Source organism: Hemiscyllium ocellatum, chromosome 11, assembly GCF_020745735.1.
Source record: "Hemiscyllium ocellatum isolate sHemOce1 chromosome 11, sHemOce1.pat.X.cur, whole genome shotgun sequence".
Classification (NCBI taxonomy): Eukaryota; Metazoa; Chordata; class Chondrichthyes; order Orectolobiformes; family Hemiscylliidae; genus Hemiscyllium; species Hemiscyllium ocellatum.
Genome location: NC_083411.1, coordinates 55,099,774 through 55,116,412, shown reverse-complemented (window position 1 = coordinate 55,116,412; position 16,639 = coordinate 55,099,774). Strand labels below are relative to the sequence as shown.

General features: G+C 51.2%; 1 protein-coding gene across 1 annotated transcript in view; it reads left to right on the top strand.

Moving 5' to 3' along the window:
* The first annotated feature begins 9,745 nt into the window (after window positions 1-9,745).
* Window positions 9,746-16,639, top strand: part of LOC132820007 (sodium- and chloride-dependent neutral and basic amino acid transporter B(0+)-like) — a 110,247-nt gene continuing 103,353 nt past the window's right edge. Inside the window, exons 1-3 of the mRNA XM_060831934.1 lie at window positions 9,746-9,823; window positions 10,282-10,455; window positions 15,804-15,957. Of these exons, the coding sequence (XP_060687917.1) occupies window positions 9,746-9,823; window positions 10,282-10,455; window positions 15,804-15,957 (406 nt within the window). The remainder of the gene's footprint in view (window positions 9,824-10,281; window positions 10,456-15,803; window positions 15,958-16,639) is intronic.

Genomic DNA, 16,639 nt, shown 5'->3' with positions numbered 1-16,639 from the left:
CCAGGCTTTGTTGGCTTATCAGGCCTGCATAGTGGCCACTTCCCCCCTCCAATACACGTAGGTGTCTGGCCGATTCCTGCCAGAACACCTTGGGGGCTGGGCTCTCTTTTGTACAGGCACAGAGATAGCAGCCAGCTGAGCCTGCTGGGAAATCATGTCAAGCTTTCAGAAAAAGGTGGCTGCTCTGTCCATTTTAGCTGCTTTTCCAGGTTCCACTGCTTGCTCCCTGCTTCTGTGTTGCCCGAAATTGCTACAATATTGCCCCTTCGATACGTCCAGACTTGCTCGGACCGTATCGACATAGCAGAGAAGGGCAACACACTCATCTCATATCCCTTTTTTTTCCATGACTGTAGTCCTTACCCATACACGTGGCGCTCGGTTCCCGAGACCTCCCCTTAATCTGAACTATCCCCCCTCCCCCCACCCCGCCAGTACCACAGAAAGGCGATATAAACGGATTATCCAGGATAACAAATACAAACATGGAAAGTTATTAAAAAAAAACAATTCAACCACGGGTCCCAAAAGATAGGGGTGACCATAACACACAATAAATAAAAACAAATACAATTGGAGGTTTTGCTGGGGCAGCTTCTCCTTTGGCCTGTCACAGTCTTCTTCTCTTGTTTGTTTTCCTTCGCCAAAGGTTCCGATTCTTCCTCCACCGCTTCTGGCGGAGAGCCCTGCAGTGATGCAAAAACAGGTACAACAATACCCCGGCCTGTGCGACTACCAGCAGGTGGGACGCTATACGGATCCAAGGCGGGATAACAATCCATGACCCCATATTCCACCAATCGGGACCTTTAATGTCCGCAATTTCCCCTGCTATTTCCCATGTCTTTTGTTCCAGGGCATAAAAGTGCTTCTGTGATAGTTTCACTGCCTCAAGTAAAACCGTTAAATCCTCTTGAACTGGGGGAATATCGTACCCAAACCGAGCTACATACTGTTGCAGATCACGAAAGTTATCCCTGACCGAGAGGTGAATTGTGGAGGGTTCAGGAATAGGCCATATCCGCTGCTGTGCCACATGGACCTCTGCTGTGGGATTAAAACAGAAGCTGCTGTACGGTATCGCACACTACTGCTGTGGTCCGTGCCTATACCGCTGGGCCCCAGTGGTAACGCAATATGTCCCACTCCCTACATATGCCACCTGGGGTTGCATATGGCTCGCTGCCATTGCCTCCATGGTGCAATTTATAGGTTCTGCCCCAGCAGTTGTAAACCCGCACTGAGGCCGCACCTCAGTGCCCATGTGCTGAGGACACAGGATCACCTGCGCTCCCCGGCTCCGACACCCCGAGAGGTCAGTGCCTGTCACAGCTTGTTCCCGCACTATGACATAAGGCGGGACCTTCACATAGCGGACATGCACCCCTCCTCCAACCACCCCCACATTCTCCACTCGGTACAGGGGTACCGGTTTTGCTGACTCTTCCAGGACTGGGATCCGGACCACTACCCCTAAAACAGTGTGGTTGGACTTCCCGCAGTCCACCGGTACTGGATACGCCTCGGAAGCTGCACGAAGCTGACAAGGACTCAAGGTGCTGTTGTAAGGGTGTAGCGCTGCAAGATGCTGGTTATTGATCCATGAAGGCACCTGCCCTTGTCTCAGGTCCTCCAGGTTGTTTCGCCCTTCACTCAGCAACCACGCACCATACAACCCACACACCTCATTCTGAGCAGCCTGGTCGGACGCATTCCTGTCCTCTTTGATTAAAGCATTAATCGTCTTGGCGTGCTTTTCCAATTGCCCTATGATTTCCTTTAGATGCAGGGTCATTGCCTCCTCTTCGTGCAGCTGTGATCCCAATATGGTATTCCCGTTCCCCAGAACCTTCCGGAGCTGGCCCTTTAGCTGGTTTATCTGGAGGGCCAACTCCACAGTGTCCATACTATTAACAATTGATGTACCCGTATTAAAAGCAGTGAACCCATCATCAACCAGCCCTCGCCGCTGTCGGCTGGAACCTCCTGGAATTTCCCCCTCTCCGTGATATAATTGGTCAATGTTTATATCGTCGAAGTCCAAATCGTGAAATTTACGAAACATATCCTTCAATAAGGCCTGGTACAACATTTCCGTCTCACGGGGACACCATGCTGGTAACCGCACATCCGTTAAATTCAAAACAACCAAAGCGACGGCATAATGCACACCCTGATATAATACCTTTCTGGTGGGAACCAATACTAGCCCATTCTCGGGCCCCTTCGTGGCTGTCGGACAGTGGCGAGGTTCGATCGGTTGGGCTGTGGGCAGGGGCTTCCTCACCTGAACTAGTAGTTCAGTGGCTCTCACACTCATCCCTTCCCTGGGAGTCACACACCCCTTCCCACTGCGGTCCCAATTTATCCCGTTACCTGGGTTCTGCCACCACCTTACAAATCGGATCGATGCCCCTTGTGGGCAGACCCTGGCAGACTCCCACAGGCATAAATAGGTCCCCTGGTCAGCCTCCCACCACTTATCCCAACATAAGGTGATCCCGCCCAGTGATCTCGTGATGGTCCTATAAGTGTTGTTGTCCAGTCTCTCCCATGCCGACGATCGATTTTTCATGTCCGGGCTCAGCTTCCTGAGCCACCACCATCTTCCTGCCGGGACATCCCCCTTACATGTCAGGCACACTCGTCTCCCCTCTGTCACCCTAACCCGGTCTGCGATGACTTTGATATTTTTGCAAGTAGTAGAGGCTTCCCCATACTTAAAATTTGGGTGACGGGAGTATCTGGTAGAGTTTGACCCCAACCACCCTGGCCACCTTCCCTCATGAAAATATACAACCTGTCCAGACGCTGCAAGTGTCCCCTGGGTAGTTGTTACCGTGGGTGCCTGGCCACCGGAGCACCCATACACCATATGCTCCTCTGTACTTCGAAAGGTCCCTCTAGCCGTTCCCAGGCATATCCATGCTGTTAGCTTCCAGATTAGTTGCTCCATCTGTAAAATAAAGAAGAAAAAGCCCTCCTGCTGCCTCCACGACATTCCTCCCTTCTCAGGGCAGGTTATCCCCGAGAGGGTGACCTCAGATCACCTCCTGCACTGATCTCTGGGTCATGAACTTGTACACTTCCTTCTTTTCCACCCCACCTGACTCTGCCGTCACAGGGAACTCCTTTAACTCTGTACATTCACCATTTTGGGACCCCCTCCGTGCTTCAATCTCAATGGGAGTCCCCTAGCCAGTCAGAGCCCTCCATTGCTGAATGGGAGTCCCTCGTCCAACAGAAACACACACACACCTGGCTGCCCCAGCCAATGGAAGAAAATCACTATAAACCACAAGAAATCACACCCACTCGAGAAAGGTAAACAAACTGCCAGCTGTACAAACAAAACCCCTTTGAAATTGCATTACCCAAACCACAACGACTTGACAGTACTACAACATTGAAACTACTAGGGACCACCATCAGAAAACATGTGAACCGGACTAAAGAAACAGAACTTCACTATATACAATGCCACCCGTCTCCGGGTGGCCAGCTCATAACTGGTCCTCAGCTTCCTGAGGCCAGCTGCCCTCCTGCTCTGGCTCAGTCCCCCAGACCCCCTGTGGTTGGGGCTCTTGGCTGCCCCTCTCTTCCCCTCCCCTGGAGGGAACTGTCTTACTGCCCCAGCTTCCTGCGGGACCTACGTTCTCTGGGGTGCCCCTTGGAAGGGTTCCCTGTATTACCTTCTCCACCCGGGACTTCGTGGTGGGGGTCCTTGGTCGGTTGACCATATGAGAGGGAGACCACCTCACCGTGGGCTTGGGGACCCTGTTACTTTTTCGCCCCCTGACTGTCTCCCACAGTAATGGGGATACCTCCACCTCTTCTGCCTCTGCCACTGCCACTTCCCTGACACAACTGATCGGGCCAGAGAGTGGGGGTTCAGTGATTTTAAAAATCCCTGAGCTGGGTGCTGGAATCACCGCTTCCCTAACAGCTAGTTCGTCCCTCACGGCTGCCCTGCCACAGCAGCCTGCTGCTACTGTGGCTACTGCTCTTGCGGTGGGGTCAGGAATTATTTCTGCTGTCTTGATACCTATGGGGGCCTCTTCTGCTACTACCCCCTGTCTGACTTTATTCTTGCTCCTGCCTTCTCTGGTAGGGGCAAACAGTTTGCATTGGTTGGCGTGGAACCATTTAACCTTTTTGGGGAGTTTAACCGCATACACTAGTGGGCTGGCCTTGTCCACGATGCTATGGGGCCGGCATAAAGCGGCTCGAAAACCCCTACTCGGGCAAAGTTACGGACCATCACCTGGTCCCCTACCGCCCACTCCTGGGTTCTGCGAGGCTCCACTAGCAGCTGGTTGCGGCGGTGGGCCTCCCCCATATTCCCTGCTGCCCTGAGGTAAACTCCCTGCAGCTGCTCTATCAGCTTTTTAGCAAACTGGTCCCGGCTCACTTCCCTCATCTGCCCCTCGGTTAGGGCAGGCACTAATAGGTGTAATGGGGTCCTCATGGCCCATCCAGTCATGAGCTTGTGGGGGGAGTATCCTGTACTGCGGGACTGACTTGCCCGTATGCCCATGAGGACAAGTGGTAGGACTTCTACCCACTTACTTGGGGAATCTCCAGTCTCCTTTCTCAACCGTTCCTTGAGGGTCCGGTTGAGCCTCTCCACTGGGCTAGATGATTGGGGATTATAGGCCACATGCCACCGAGCCTTTATCCCCAGTACTTTCAGGGTCGCCTGCATTACCTGCCCCATGAAGTGGCTGCCCTGGTCTGACTCCACGTACTGTGGGAGACCCCATCGAGAGAACACCTCCCTAACTAGGATCTTAGCGGTGCCGAGGGCGGTGGCTGTTCGGCAGGGGAAGGCCTCTACCCACTTGGAGAACACATCCACAAGCACTAAGCAGTATTTGTAGCCTCCGGCTGCGACTGGAAGGGGCCCTATATAGTCAATCTGGATCGACTTCCATGGCCCTTCTACCCTTCGGACATGTCCTAGAGGGACTTTCCTTTTCTGAGGGTCGGGGTTGTTGGCGGCACACACCAGGCAGTTCGCACAGAAGTCACGAACGTCCTCCGGCAGCCCGGACCACCAGCCCACTTCCTCCACCCGCCGCCAGGTGGTTTCGGGACCGGGGTGTCCCGCTCCAGGGCTCTGGTGTGCCATAGTCAGGAATTCCCCCCGATGCTGGGAGGGAACTACCCACTGGTTGCCCCGAAACAGCATGCCCTCCTTCACGGCTATGCCCTCCCCTGCATAAGGACCCTCTATCTTTTCCCCTCTTGCTCGGGCTGAAATCGCTGCTTTAATCTCTGGGTCCTGGGCCTGGGCGGTAGCCAGATCTGGGGCCAATGCCGTCCCGGGATCCCCCCTGCGCGGCTGCTCCCTAGCGGCATCGATCCGTCCACCTTCATATGGGTCCCAGGCTATCCCGTTCCTAGCCCCCTCCCTGGCCAGGAGGTCTGCTTTCTGGTTCCCCTCTGCCCGTGGTTCTGTCTTGGAATGAGCCTTAACCTTGAGGATGTACCTATCCCCACCCTTCCCCACGGCGGCTACGATCCTCTCTAGCAGAGGTTTCATGGCGAGGGGCTTCCCGTCCGAGGAGGTGTACCCTCAACGGGACCAGATGGCCAGGTACTCAGTGCAGGAGTTGCAGGTGAACATGCTATCGGAACAGATAGTATAGGGGGTTGGGAACTGTTCCGGGTGAGTGACCACATACATCACCGCGGCCAGCTCTGCCTGTTGAGCGCTCAGTGTATTGGGGAGCTTAATGGCTAGGGCTAAGTCCGCTTCAGGGTCCCAGATTCCGCAGCCCGTAAGCCTGATGCCCTCGGACACAGTACTGGACCCGTCCACATAAATCTCCCTGCCTGTCGGATGGACCCCTGCCCTGAATCCAAAATCCACCTCCCAGACTCCCTCTACGGTACAGTGATGGGGTTCCCCGGGGTACATCAGGTTGGCTGCGTGCTGTGGCTCACTCAGCCGTTTCACCCGCAGTGCCATTTGAGACAGGAGGAGCGTCCACCGGGTAATCCTGGCGCTGCTGACCGTGCCGTCTTTAATTCGGCCGTCTAGAAGCATTTGAGTCGGGGTATGGTGGATTAGGAGTGTGATGGGGGCCATTCTAACAAAAACCTGCGCTCGTTTGACTGCCCAGTATGTGGCAAGCAGGTGCCTCTCACAGTTGGAGTACGACTTCTCCACATCTGTGAGGACTCGGGAGGAATAGACTACCGGTCTCAGCTTGCCGTGTCTTTCCTGGAGTAGCACAGCACTCAGACCATCGCTGCCCGCGGCTACTTCCAGGAAGAATTCCTCCCGGGGATTGATAGCTCCCAGGGCTGGGGCTGTCTGCAAATCTTCCTTTAGTCGGATAAAGGCCGACTCACACTTGCCATCCCAGTCCCACTCCACCCCCTTGTGCAACAACCTGAGCAGGGGTGCTGCCGCGGTGGCATAATCCTCGATGAAGTCCCTGCAGTAGCCCGTGATCCCTAGAAAGGACCTCACCCCCTTTACATCCATGGGGATAGGGAGCTCCTGTACTGCTTGCCTCCTGGCCGTGTCTATGGCCCTTTTCCCGGCTCTGAGGGTCAATCCCAGAAACTTGACCTCTCTAAGCTCAATCTGAGCTTTCTTGGGGTTAACCTTTAACCCACCCTTCCGCAACAGTCCTAACAGCTCATTCACTAAGGGGCCATGCTCCTCACTGTTGTCGGTGAATAACAGGATGTCATCCACATACTGTACAAACCTATGAGGCTCGCTGAAATTCTTTAAGCATTCTGCCATGCATTGGTGGAATATACTCGGGCTGTTGTGAAATCCCTGGGGGAGGCATCTCCAGGTGTACTGTTGCCCCTCAAATGTGAAGGCGAATTTATATTGATCCTCTTCCCTGAGGGGAATAGACCAAAACCCGTTGGAAATATCCAGCACGGTAAACACTGCAGCTGATGCCGGGATTTCTCCCAGCAGGTCAGCCACAGCAGCCACCGTGGGCGCACACGCCATGATATTGCTGTTTAATAGCCTGTAATCTACCGTTGCTCTCCATGACCCGTCTGGCTTCTTTACCGGCCAGAGGGGTGAGTTCACGTGGGTGGCAATGGATCTGAGGACTCCCTGTTTCACCAACGAACTCAGGGCTACTTCTAAGTCTGCCTCAGCCTCCCGAGGGAAGTTGTACTGTTTCTGGGTTCGGGACATGGGATCCCCATCTATCCTCACCTCGGTCCCGGTCACCCTCCCGCAATCGTGTTTGTGGGTCGCGAAGGCTGCCAGGTTTGCCCTCACGACCCCTTGTAAGCTCTCTGGGGTATTCTCAATTAAAGTGTCGAGGTTATAGCCCTCCTTCGGCTGCACGATGCACAGTGCCCCTTTCTCCCGTGCTTGGTCTATAACCATGACCTTCCAAGCCTGCTCTCCCGTTATGCCCCACAGGCAGTGGTTTCTCAGATCCACCAGGATCTGATGCGCTACTACGAAATCGGCCCCTAAAATCCCTTTCCCTTCCTGATCCCACTTCATAAGGACACACTTCCACTGGGTTCGGAGTGCCCCTACCTTAATGGACAAGGGGAGAGAGAAAACACCGGTCTTCTCGTTTCCTGTGAAGCCCACAAGACTGTAGGGCACCCCGCTCAATAGAAGGGATGTACGGGGATTGTCTGCGTGGACAACGGTACTGGAAGCACCCGTGTCTAGCAGGTAACTCCCGACCACATCTTGGACCTCCATCTTGACCCAGGGTCTCCCGCATGGGCCGTACTCTACTGGGCAGAGGTACTGGGGCTGGCCGGCTAGTCATAGCTGGGTGCTTGGGGCCGGCGTGGGTCGGCCCTGGCCTGTTGCCATGGCGGCCTGCCCAACACCCCCCCCCCCCGCCTTACCTTGCGGGTATTCCAGAAAATCTTTAATGTTAAATGTCTCTGGGGCAGTGGCTTCGACTTTTGTCCCCGGGGTCTGACTCTTATTGCGGGGTGCTTCTGCATGCGGGCCCTTACAATCTCTGCGGTAGTGCCCAGGCCTCCCACACCCATAGCAGACCGGCTTCCTATCGGGGAGCTGACTGCCCTCCTGTTTCCACCCCCTCCTAGAGAGGGGTGCTGGCGCTGCCTCGTGCACCTTCCCCTTGTGGGGTTTGTCCTCACCCCATTCCCCATTGCGGTAGGCAAGAGTAAGTTTCCTAATGACCTCTGCCTCGTTAAGGTCCGGGTCCTGTGGGTCGAACCACAGTTCGGCCTTTGCCCTAATGCGGGGCAGGCAATTGGCCACCAGCGTTTTCAGCCAGTGGGCTGTTCTTTCCCCCAAGTGCCTCCTATCTAGCGGGCTTCCACATGCCCCTTCATATACTGTCCACAGCCTGTCTGCGAACATGCTCGGGGACTCTGCTGGCTGCTGCTTAATTTCCCCGACTCTGATGAATGGACTCCCCTGGTCCAGTCCCATAGCCTCCAGTACTGCTGCCTGGGCAGCCCCCCATGTGGTAGGTCTTCCCCCTTCCCTGGAGGTCACTGCTCTACATAGGTAACTGTCCAGGGTCATCAGCAGCATTTTAACCCTTTCAGGCTCGTCGCAATCGTAAATGTCTGCAGCTTGCTGCACCTCCGCAAAATGTAGTGATGGCTGCCCTCCCTTTGTTAACTTTGGGATGTGGGCCACCATACCCCTGAGTGCATGTGCCCCGTGAGGGACCACAATGTCACTCTCCACCGGCCCCCGTGTGTCCCTATTCACTGGGGGACCATATTTTCTCTGTGTAACTGGGCACATCTGCCCCCGGAGCTCCTGCTCCCCTGCTTCACCGGCAGCCTGTCTCCCTCCCACGTCCTGCAGCCCCACCACCCCGGGGTGTACTGCCCATATGGGAGATACTCCTACCTGGGGATACTCCACTGATCCCCACTGAACCCGTCCCTCACCGGACGCCTCAGACCCCACCTGCTGACCCGGACTCCTTGCCAGCGCCTCAGGAGGCGGTCTGTTCCCTCCCGCTTGGGGAGAATCATCCGCTGCGAGTGGCCCTCTGCCCCCGAGGGACCCCCCTGGCCCCACCAGGTGTACCTGTCCCCTAAACTGGGCCAGAGCCCCCTCCAGCTGCTTAATGCGTGCCTCGCACGCTGCGTGGCCCCCACGACTAGCTTCAGCGCAATTAACTCTGTACGCTGCCTGAATGTCCTGGAACTTACCCTCAAGCTCCCTGTACTGCACTGTACCCTGGGCTAGCTTCTCTCGGGCTTCCCGTTCACTCCCCTTTGCCTCCACAACCTGGCATCGGAGGAACTCTATCTCGCACCTGTGAGCTTCCCTTGCCTGTAAGCTATCGTAACGGACCTGCTCTAACTCCTCAGTGCTAGCCCTTAACTGCTTTAATTCTCCCTCCAGCTCCATGACTTGTTGTTCCAACTTGCTCACCTGCTGCACAAGACAGGCTAGCCATATTGCCTTCTCCACAGTTTTGTCATATTTCTTACTGTCTGTCCATGCAGCAGCCGCCTGGACTGGCTGGTCTGCATTAGCTACTTCTACCACCCATGCTTTTGCCAGATTCACTTTCTTCCACACGTATGTGGCTATCCTTTCGTCCATTTTGCTTTGTTCCCTCACCCCCTCTGTAAAGTCACCTAGACCAGGCCACCGGAGTCCTACCTGGCTCGCCATTGTAGCGGGTCCTGTTCCTGCTTTACTCCGCGCTGAGTCGGTATCTGACAGGGTGGCCACCTGCGCGTGTCTCGCACCAGCTGGTTCTAGGAACCGGGGAAATCCCACACTATGGGATTCCCTCTGGGGCGAGCGCTGAGTCAAAACTGCTGCAGGCTGCACAGCAAGTCTGACCCTTATATCACCCAGGTAACCCACTGCCACCAATACTCAGGCGATTCTCGCTTCCGTCAGTGGTTTAATGGCCACCCCGTTGTCTACCCACTCGGGCAGTTTCCCCGGAAGAGAGAAAAGGACTGGGCTGTTTATGCCTGACCAGACCCAGTCCTGAGTGGACGGCTTCGAGGTGTCCCAGGAAAAACCCTAGATTCTTGACTCCGGAATTATGGCAAGGCCTTTGAAACACCGTGACTTTACCAGAGGTCCGTGGTGAGGGTGCAATGGAGCAAACAAGACGCAGAGCGACAGTCCAACACCATTTTATTATCAACACCCACCAGAACCCGTAAGAAAGACAAACATTAGACACAATACAGTTTACTATGACTATGGGAACAAGATGCTAACGCACACAACGTAAGGCCTTACTTTACACAAGTTAGCAATGCTTATAACTATGACAGTGGAGAACCCCCTTTCCCACAAAGCCTCAACCACTGATATGGTTCTCGGAAAACGCCACGCTTCTGGGTAAGAAACTTACAGCCAGGCTTGAAATTGAGTGCGAGGGTGAACAGCAGACCTGTCCCAGCAGCCAGCGAAGAGAGAGGGAGAGAGAGATCTGTCCCAGCAGTCAGGAGAGCCCCCCCGAGAGAGCCCAGGTACCTCTGCAGTTATAGTCTGGAAATGCCCCCAGGGCACTGGCAATGTCCGATGTGTTTTACACCTCCCTACTGTGCAGGTGAAATGACCTCCGTGGCAGTGTCCATTGTTTCATAATCTCTCCGTTTGCTAACACGGAGGTGCTAATGGCTCTCTTCTGTTCTCCTGACCCTAGCCCAGACATCGTGACTCCAGGCTTTGTTGGCTTATCAGGCCTGCATAGTGGCCACTTCCCCCCTCCAATACACGTAGGTGTCTGGCCGATTCCTGCCAGAACACCTTGGGGGCTGGGCTCTCTTTTGTACAGGCACAGAGATAGCAGCCAGCTGAGCCTGCTGGGAAATCATGTCAAGCTTTCAGAAAAAGGTGGCTGCTCTGTACATTTTAGCTGCTTTTCCCAGGTTCCACTGCTTGCTCCCTGCTTCTGTGTTGCCCGAAATTGCTACATGCATCTACACTGACTGAGCAGAGCCTGGAAAGGCCTGGACCCTCTCATGGGGCCCTTTCACTACTGTCCCTCTGACCAATAATCCCCTTGATCATTTGTGATGTGTGATTCATTAGGCCAGAAGCTAACACCTTCCCTTATTGGTCTCACTGAGCTGTGTGTATCTGAGGTGGTGGATGGTGTGTATGAGCCCTGTGCTGGCTGATGGAGCCCAGTGTTCGCCAGCTCTGGTTATTGGCTTGTACAGAGAGGACAAGAATCAATTCTCTCATAACTCACAAGTCACTTTATTAATGTTGTTCGTCAATACATGTGTGTAGCTAAAACATTTGTTGGCATAGAACATACTTGTACACTCACTAGAGTCTTCTGACACTCTCTGAGTAGTCACAAAATATAAAAGCTAATACCCAAGCAGTATAGCTCCTAACGACGACAAGGTCTGACGCCTCACACTCTCAATGTTGGCACCGGTGGTCTTGACGTAGGGTTTACTTCTGTGATGGTCAGTCTCTGGAGTTTTGACTGGCTCCATATCCAACAGTCATCTTCTTATTCACCCCACAAACTTATAGGTGTGTGTGTAGTGCAATGGGGTTACCTGCAGTGTGCCATGAACCCAAGGTCCCAGTTGTGGCCATCCCAATGGGTACTGAACTTGAATATCAGCCTCATTGCACTTTCCACACACACACACACTTCACAGTTACACCCATGTATACACTCTCACACAGACACTCACAACCACAACCACCATCACCATCACTACCCTCCGCCCCCAACCCCACCCTCCCTCCACACATATAAAAGTTTGTGGGGTGAATTTGTACCTGCAGACATACATTTTCCTTCACTCAAAAACTGCATGAATCCATATTAGATCCGATAAATTCATTTGTTTAGATTAAAATCAGTCTAAACATTGTGGCACAGATAGTATCACACAGGGGAACTCACACCTTCGATATATTATCTTGGCTGACAGGCACCAATTGTTAAAGTTCACTTGAGAATGTACATTTTTAAAAAATGTTTTGCGATTTTTCATATGAAAGAACTGAAACCAAAGGGGTCACTCTAACAGATGAGAGACTTAACCAACAATCCAGGTCTTTTTCGATATATAATTTCAGTTACATAACATTGTAAACTTTTTGCCATAAATTCTGTATCATACAATCTTATATACCATGACCACCTGATGAAGGAGCAGCGCTCCTAAAGCTAGTGCTACCAATTAAACCTGTTGAACTATAACCTGGCATTGTGTGATTTTTAACAGTTGGATTTGGGGTTTTCAGAACGGGCGCGGCAGCTAGTGCTTGCTTTAGAGCTGCAATGTCTTCTTCCATTTGCACACCACATTCTTTTTTAATAACTCCATCAGTGGGGCTACCTTATTGGTCAATGTGGTCCCTTTAATGCCCCGCTAAGCTTGGGAAGGATCTCAACCTTTGACATCCCACAGAACAAGGAATCTGCCAATTGCCTCTACCTTTCATTTGTCCATTTCTTGTTTTCTCAGTGACAGAATCATTCCCAGATAAGTAATGTCCTACTTCATATCTGCGCTCTCTTAGGGTTCACTTTCAGACCCAACTCATGCCACAATTGCAGTAATTCACTTAACAGCTGATAACGTTCCTTTTTAGTTTCAGTTTGAAAAAGCAAGTCGTCTACATACTGCACCAGACATTAAGGTTTCCAGAATTCTTTTAACCCTTCACTTAGACATTATGGACGGGGAGTTAGGAAATCACTGAAGCAGGGCAGTCCAAGTATATTGCTGGCCTTGGAAAGTAAATGTGGGTTTATATCGGCATTCATTCTCCAGTGAGTTGACCAAAACACATTACTTATGTCCAAAACTGTGACCCATTGCGCATCCTCACTTTGCTTGACTACGATCTCTGGGTTAGTTGCTATGGTGGGGGCTGTAGACAGGGTGGCCTTGTTCAATGTCCAGTTATCTACCGCTATTTGCCAGCTACTGTCTGGTTTCGTAACTGGTCGAATAGGTGAGTTGATAGTGGAAGCTACTGGTCTCCGTATCCCTTGTTGCAGAAAACTATTACCTTCCTGACCTCTTCTTCTGCCTGTTTTGAAAACCATACTGCTTCAGTGATTGTTGTCTGGATCCTGTATAAACACACTCTTGGCCAGTCATGTTTATGTTGTGGTTCTATTTGCCGAGCTGGGAATTTGCGTTGCAGACGTTTCGTTCCCTGTCTAGCTGACATCCTCAGTGCTTAGGAGCCTCCTGTGAAGTGCTTCTGTGATCTTTCCTCCGGCATTTGTAGTGGTTTCAATCTGCCGTTTCCGGTTATCAGTTCCAGCTGCAGTGGTCGGTATATTGGGTCCAGGTTGATGTGCTTGTTGATTGAATCTGTGGATGAGTGCCATGCCTTTAGGAATTCCCTGGCTGTTCTCTGTTTGGCTTGAACTATAACAGCAGTGTTGTCCCAGTCAAATTCATGTTGCTTGTCATCTGCGCGCGTGGCTACTAAGAATAGCTGGTCATGTTGTTTTGTGGCTAGTTGGTGTTCATGGATGCGGATCGTTAGCCGTCTTCCTGTTTGTCCTATGTAGTGTTTTGTGCAGCCCTTGCATAGGAGTTTGTACACTATCGTAGAGTGGCTGTTGGTTTGTGTGCTGTTATGAGTCTTAGTGGTCGCAGTAGTCTGGCTGTCAGTTCGGAAATGTTTTGATGGTAGTGTGGCTAGTCCTTTAGGTTGCTGCATGTCCTCATTCTGTTGTCTTTCCCTCAGGCATCTGTTGATGAAGTTGCGCGGGTATCTGTTTTTGCCGAATACATTGTATAGGTGTTCTTCTTCCTCTTTTTGCAGTTCTGGTGTACTGCAGTGTGTTGTGGCCCTTTTGAATAGTGTCTTGATGCAACATCTTTGTGTGTGTTGGGGTGGTTGCTTTCGTAGTTCAGGACTTGGTCGGTGTGTGTGGCTTTCCTGTATACTTTGTGGTGAATTCTCCGTTTGGTGTTCTCTGTACCATCACATCTAGGAATGGGAGTTAGTTGTCCTTTTCTTCCTCTCTCGTGAATCAGATTCCTGTGAGTGTGGCGTTGATGATCCGGTGTGTGTTCTCTATTTCTGTGTTTTTAATGATTACAAAGGTGTCATCCACATATCTGACCCAGAGTTTGGGTTAATATGCGGTTTGTTCTAATCTTTGCATTATAGCTTCTGCTATGAGTCTAGAGATGGGTGAGCCCATGGGTGTGCCATTGATTTGTTCATATATTTGGTTGTTGAATGTAAAGTGTGTTGTGAGGCACAGGTCCAGTAGTTTGAGTATGCCATCTTTGTCGATAGGTTCAATGTCCTGTTGTCTGTTCTGTATGTTCAGCAGGTTGGTCATTGTTTCTCTGGCTAGAGTTTTGTCGATAGAGGTGAACAGTGCCGTTACATCGGATGAGACCATGCTTTCTTCCTTGTCTATGTGTACTACTATTATAGGACAAGCCAAACAGAGAACAGCCAGGGAATTCCTACAGGCTTGGCACTCATCCACAGATTCAATCAATAAGCACATCGACCTGGACCCAATATACCAACCACTGCAACGGACAGCTGGAACTAACAACCGGAAGCACCAGACTCAAACCACTACAAATGCCGGAGGAAAGAAGCACTTTACAGGAGGCTCCCAAGCACTGACGATATCACCCAGACAGGGGACAAAATGTCTGCAACAAAGAACGGTAGGTCAGGCAGCATCCAAGGAGCAGGAGAATCGACGTTTCGGGCATGAGCCATTCCTGAAGAAGGGCTCATGCCCGAAACATCGATTCTCCTGCTCCTTGGCTGCTGCGCTTTTCCAGCGACACATTGTCAGCTCTGATCTACAGTCCTCACTTTCTCCCTCAGGGGAAGAACAGCCACATAAAAGTGATTATATAGGCCATAACTGATTAACAATTAGCAAACTGTTAATTGCAGGATAATTAGCAAGCTGGGCACCTTGCTTCAGTCACGTAATGTCTGGACAGTGTCAGTTAGTAAATGATAAGCAGGCGTTAGTAGACAAATAGGTCATTGCAAAGAGAAGAATAGCTCCATCCAAAGAGAAGAATTTATCAGGTATCAGTACAGTTGCAAGGCCAACTGCCTTAGCCGGGCATGGGAAAACACAGACTTTGAGCAAGCAAGCACTAAGATGAAATTTAAAATGGTTTCCAGGCTTTTAATATGTGACAAAATAGCTGCAATGAATCTAACAATTCTCCCACATTCAGACAGTGCACAAATTGAATTCATGCTGTGGCCATCTATTTGCATTGCAAACCATCCAGCCAGCCAGCTGAGCTAACAAGATCCTTCAGTGTGGGGCTGGAACAGCACAGCAGCTCGGGCAGCATCAGAGGAGCTGGAGAATCGACGTTTTGGGCAAAAGCCCTTCATCAGGAATCTGCCCAAAGCTTCAATTCAGGTTTGGGCTTTTGTCCAAAATGTTGATTCTCCTGGTCCTCAGATGCTCCCTGACTTGCTGTGCTTTCCCAGCACCACACTCTTGACTCTAATCTCCAGCATCTGCAGTCCTCACTTTCTACTAACAACGTCCTTTACCTACTGTAGGTCCGATTATGACCTCGCTGCTTCAATCAAATTTCATTTACTCATTGTCCCTATCAGTTTTTCCCCCTTTCCTGCCATACTATCAACCATTCCTTTGTCTAACTTTCTTTCTCTCCCTTTGGGCTTGGTTAGCTCATTTCCGTCATCAGCTTTCGTACAGTTTCTTCCTAGGTACTATCAGTTCTGAAGAGAGGTCACTGGACTCAAAACATTAACTCTGCTTTCTCTCCATGTATGCTGCCAAGACCTGCTGAGTTTCTCCAACAATTTCTGTTTTTAAATCAGCCATTTCCTCTCTTTTCCCCAGGCTGCCACCAGTGAACGTGTGCGTGAAGGTGACGAGAATATGGAGCGAGGTAACTGGTCCTCGAAGATTGACTACTTGCTCTCAGTGATCGGTTCTGCTGTGGGTTTGGGCAATGTATGGAGATTCCCGTACCTGGCCTACAGAAATGGAGGAGGTACTGTCATGAAATCCAAAATACAGGGGAGAAAAAAAGCACAAAGACAACAAGTAAATGGTGTAAAAAAAAATCACATTCAAAGAACCAGAGAGCATTTTTAACCTGCGGTCACCAACGGTTATGCCATCCGCCCTTACTCCACACTAGCACTGTGATCAAGTTTCAAATATAAGAACAGTATGTGTGCAATTTAACAAAAACATACAATCACAAACAGGCACTACAAAAATAACTGACCTTTTTGACAAGATGGAAGTTGCTGCTGACTTCAAGACATGCAAATAGTGACTGGTAGATTACTTTACTGTCTCAGGTGGTGTCACTTGTGATTTCCTTTGGAGAGCACACAGGAGAACTGAGGACAGCATCTCAGAAAGGGCTTCAATTTCAAACATTTCTGCTCCACTGAACCTTTTGTAGTAACTCTAACTTATTTGTGCTCAACAGCATTTCAGTAAATTTGAAAGGGTAGCTGAGATCCTGCATTGAAAGTATTGTTGCCAATTGAAATGATTAGATTAGATTCACTACAGTGTGGAAACAGACCTGCTAAAGAGCAACTCACCCAGACCCATTTCCCTACGTTCACCCCTGACTAATGCACCTAACATTATGGGCAATTTAGCAAGGCCGATTCACCTAACCTGCACATCTTTAGACTATGGGAGGAAACCGGAGC